Source organism: Gopherus flavomarginatus, chromosome 4, assembly GCF_025201925.1.
Source record: "Gopherus flavomarginatus isolate rGopFla2 chromosome 4, rGopFla2.mat.asm, whole genome shotgun sequence".
Classification (NCBI taxonomy): Eukaryota; Metazoa; Chordata; order Testudines; family Testudinidae; genus Gopherus; species Gopherus flavomarginatus.
In genome coordinates this window covers 59364765-59369480 of record NC_066620.1, presented here as the reverse complement: position 1 = coordinate 59369480, position 4716 = coordinate 59364765, and the positions used below count along the sequence as shown (strand labels likewise).

The following is a 4716-nucleotide window of genomic DNA, read 5'->3' as shown; positions in this document are numbered from 1 at the left end:
TTCAACTCTGCCAGCTTGTGCTGCAGAGGCAATGTCTCTGCAAAAGAAAAGGCGGGTTGAGGTTTACACTGAATTCCACTCCCACCGGCCACCCCTCCTAGCAAGGAATACATGGAAAAGGAACTGTTTGTCCTAGGAGATGCCATTGAGGCACAATGCAACAAGAAGACAGATGCAGGGAAATAGGTTAACCCTTTCACTTCTGGTCTGCCGTTGAAAATGCTGTGCTGGCATTTTCTCCACATAGCAGTGACAATGAAAAGGGGTATTAAGCTGTACACATCACATTCAGTAGCCCAGAAGGTGCCATGCACTGGAAATGGTACGTTCAGTAGCAGAACCGGAGCATTCTATCTGGATGTACCTGATACATACAACAAGGACACTCCATATGGACATATCCTGTGCAGTCAGCAGCCCATCAGGGGCACCTCGCCTGGGCATACCCAGTGCATTCAGTTTCATGCCGCCCAGATACACAGAGCAATATAGCAGTGATGCCCTCAGTACATTCACTGCTGGTGTCAACGGGGCTGTATCCATTGACTTCAGAGAAGCTGCACCCATTTACACCAACAGAGCACATGGCTCAGCATTTTACTGTCTGAGATATAGGTCATCTATAAATGTAACAAGTGGTCTATTCAGTGTGCTATGTGGCACAATACTTTATTGCACATCACTTCTTGTTCACAACCTCATGAACACTGGCCAGTGTAATCATGCCCTTTGCCTATTGCTGCATATATTTTAAAGAGATCAACTATCCATTCTCTCTATTACAGTTACAAATATGTGGGAATGTGTTCCTTTTGGGGTTAGGGAGTAGAGCAAAGGATTAAATTGAAAATGAGACCACTTTGACTAAAATAATTTATTGTATAGCTAAATAAAGATTATGCTGCAAAGGGCGTTGGCATGGTATGCTGCTGGACCATGATCTCACTAGTCTGCTTTGCCTGTAGCAGACTAGTGAGCAGCAGTGTGGGGAGTAGTATTCTATACTAACGGCAAGATACTGACTGATTCATGAAGGGAGTCCCCTCTGTGGTGTTGGGAATTCAAGGCAGTTGACATCAGTTTCCAGGCCCGATCCTGTGAACACCACCTGTCTTCAGCTCCCACTGCAGGATTGGGCCTTCTATTTGTGGCATGGAGGATGAATGACCTAATCTGCCCTGCTGATGATTTATAGCAGCAAAATACCACAGCCCATCTTCAAGTAATTAACAAATGCAGGTGGCTTTGATATAAATCTCTAAATCAAGGCACAGCTGTAACTCTCTTGGGGACACTGTCACCCCTTATAACAAAAGTCCCGGGGAACTAATGTCACTCATTAAAGATGGACTTCCACTCACTGGTACTGCCAGGATTTGCATTTTTTCACTGAACAGCATGAAAGATGGTTCCCGCCCCACTGCACAATTCTATAGAAGCTTCAACACTGGGATAGCTTTTAACCCTCTCACTCCCAAATAAGAAAAAGGATGCCTTCTCATCAGTATGCTACCTGTCTTTACCCTCTGAGCAAGAACACGGAGTCCCTGACTCTAATTGAGGAAATGCAATAGTAGTCTGCAGCACTGACTCAACACCACTGCAGTAAGAGTATTGTGAGCCACAGGATTTCTGATCTTCACTGGAGCAGAAAGGAAACCTGACATCTCAACCCCATTGGTGGTTTTTATAGGGCTGGTAGAATACAGTTCCATAGTTACAGTATTTGCAAATCCCAATGGACAGGTCATTCTTTTTCACCGGCATAATTTACACAGGATAATGTTAATATATTGGGAATTCAGATACACTGATTTCAGCTGGCAGTTAAAAAAATTACTTCAGTTAAACTTAACCCTTCACATGCACAATAAAAAAGAAGGACTTTGTTTTTAAAAGTGCCGTGCCTGCAATCGATTAGAAAAACACTGAAAATCTTCTCATAAAATATTGGATTTTCAAATGGGGCCTATGGGAGGTAGATACCAAAATCTTATTGAAATTCTAGGGGAGTTAGGTGCCTAACTCCCTTAGGTGCCTTTGAAAATCCAACCCCCCAAAATAGTCAAGGAAAAACATTTACCACATTTTTTGTCTGTAGCTTTTTGCTGTAGGAAGGTAGGGGCTTTAGTGCCTGAGGTATAGGTAGTTCCTGGATGCTTTTAGGAAAGTGGGAAGGTGGGAGAGACTGGAGAATAGTTTGCATAGCTTGCAGGTATAAAGAAGTAGGTGTGTTCCCCACCAGGGTGTTGAATTTGTCTTCCCCTAGCAAAGCTGTCCAGTGGTCTGGATGATCCTGCAGAACTTTCCGCATCTTAAACTGTGGGCTAGGCATGAAGAGCAAGAGGTAATCGAGGCAGAGCTTTTTCGATGCCACGTTGACTTTGGAGTCCCACATCTGCTCCAGGATGACATCCAACGGGGTGAGCCCCTTGCTGTCCTTGATCCTAGGAGAAGCCCCGTTCCCTAGGAGGATGAGGACGGTCTCTGACCTCAGCAGTTCGCAGGCAAGGTGCAGTGGGGTCTTGCCATCTTCCAGATGAAAGCAGCCGGTCCTGTTGATGTAGGAGTTTAGGCTGGGTAGCTTGTGTGCAATCTTGATGATCAGCCCCAAAATGTCCCTCCTGTCATATGTGACTGCCATGGCCAAATGAGGGGCAGAGGATGGGCAATAGCAGAAATGCTCTCCAGGCACCTTGAGAGCCTCCTCTGGAAAATGAGACAGCAGATACTGGGCATAAGGCAGGTGATTATGCACCACTGCATAGAGAAGGGCTTCCGAAGGTGAATATGTTCTCAGGCTGGCATTTTCCTCCCAGTAAAAATATTCCATAGTTCTCATATCTTCCAGCATCCATACTGGTTTGTGGTCTCTTACAGCCTGGTAGAACATATAGGATAAGAACTTACAATGCCTGCTCTGCTCATCCTGCAGACTGGCCTGGTTACTGGCCATGTCTCAGCAAATAAACAAGACCTGCACGCAAGCTTGCTCCACTATGTAAGATTTGCTCACTTTGAATGCAGATCCCGATGCTGCTGCAACGTTCAGCCTGTCATTGCAGCCCGACTGCACTAGCTGGAATGCCTCGGCTTGAACATCTCCACCCATTCATTGTTTTTCCCCTCGTTGCAGTGATTTTGTTTAGGTAAGCACAATCCCACAGGCTCAGTTAACCCATTCCATGCACTAGATGGTTAGTCAGTGCACCCTGCTTCATGCCTGGCACAGGTTACTGGAACACTGTCAGACTAGCAGTGATTTTATAGATGCAGAGCAACATAGGAGGGACTAAAATTAGCTTTAGAGGTGAGGCAATTTTCTGTCTCTGTTTCATGCCTACCCACATCAGCTGGTATAGTGCAGTAAGCACAGTATGCATTTATTCATTTGTCCCTCATACTTGTACAATTCATTATATAATAAATGTATATTGATACTATATAATCAATATTGAGTACCATATATAATTTCTATATACTGATTGCTAGCTATATGGTTATAAAGTGACTTCTATTTACTAAATATTGTTATGGCTGGCCCATTAATGCTGAAACTCCACGTAGAATGAGTTGAAGACACCATGCAGTAATGTAACCTCATCCAGAGTCATGAAGGATATTGGACAGTTAAAGCACTTCCTTTTGTCTGGCAGTTAAACCTCTGAGGTTCCTTTGTGTTGCAAACCAGCTGCATAAAGAAACAATTAATGTCCAAGCCACCTTTCTGACTAGACGAGCTACTCTGAGGGGGATCCTTGCACTAGGGGTTCCCAGGTGTCTAACTTAGGCACTGGCCAAGCAGGGGAGTTTGGGGCTGTGTGAGACTTGTGTGAGGTTCTGGAAAGAGACAGAGGTACCTGACCGGAGGTTTCTGCAAGAGGGTGTGCCCGGTGTGCTGTTTGTTACCACCTGTGTTCAATGAAACAGGATTTGCACACGTTGTAAATAAACAAATTATACCGAGAAAATATCTAACTCTGCTTCACTGATTTCTGCTTCAAACAGGACCTGACCTGCAAGGTCCTGAATTCTGTTATAACTTGGCAAAGGGGCAACAGTCTACACTGTGTCCATATTGAGAGACTCAACACACAACATTCAGATCTGGATTTTGAATAGCCCAAAGTGTTCAGGTCCAGGGGGTTGGATCATCATAGGATAAAATTAAGTCCATTTGCAAAGTTTAGGTCTGGATCTGGGTACAGACTGCAACCTCCCAGCCCACAAAGTTCAAGGATATTTAGATCCTGGGGTTTGGTTCAAGCTCATCTCCTGCACAGTGTATACATTTAATATTTTGGGTCAAGTTTGCCCATTTTGAGTGACCAACTGCATGCCCAGTTTGTGCTCACAATTAATGTGACTGTGCAAGCAAATACAGCTAATTAGATATCTGCATGCACAATTATGCAGTTTGTATGTGTAACCCCCACACTTTCTGAGTGTGGTGTTCTATCCCATCTAGTAGCATCAAGACCACTTAGCGAGAGAGAGAAAATGAGTCTGCTCTACAGCCTTAACTAACAGCCAGTTAGTTTTTAGCTCATGCAGTAGAGGCTCATGCACTAAGCTCCGGAGGTCCCTGGTTCGATCCTGCCTGCTGGCAACTGGGGTCTGTCTGCGTTACAAGTGGGGACTTGTCCGGAATTTCAACTGGGAAGACTCCGAACCTCAGGACACACTTCCTCAGCTAGGGGAAATATGTAACTCATC

The 4716-nt window shown here is 44.7% G+C and overlaps 1 protein-coding gene across 1 annotated transcript; it reads right to left on the bottom strand.

Moving 5' to 3' along the window:
* Positions 1-1735: 1735 nt before the first annotated feature.
* On the bottom strand, positions 1736-3237 carry LOC127048741 (ankyrin repeat domain-containing protein 9-like). Its single transcript, XM_050948631.1, has one exon. It carries the CDS (start codon positions 2954-2956, stop codon positions 2066-2068), a length of 891 nt encoding a protein of 296 aa, XP_050804588.1. The 5' UTR covers positions 2957-3237; the 3' UTR covers positions 1736-2065.
* Positions 3238-4716: the final 1479 nt, after the last annotated feature.

Bases quoted from the DNA above. Each gene is read 5' to 3' on its own strand.
- LOC127048741 (XM_050948631.1), bottom strand. From the start codon at position 2,956: ATGGCCAGTAACCAGGCCAGTCTGCAGGATGAGCAGAGCAGGCATTGT.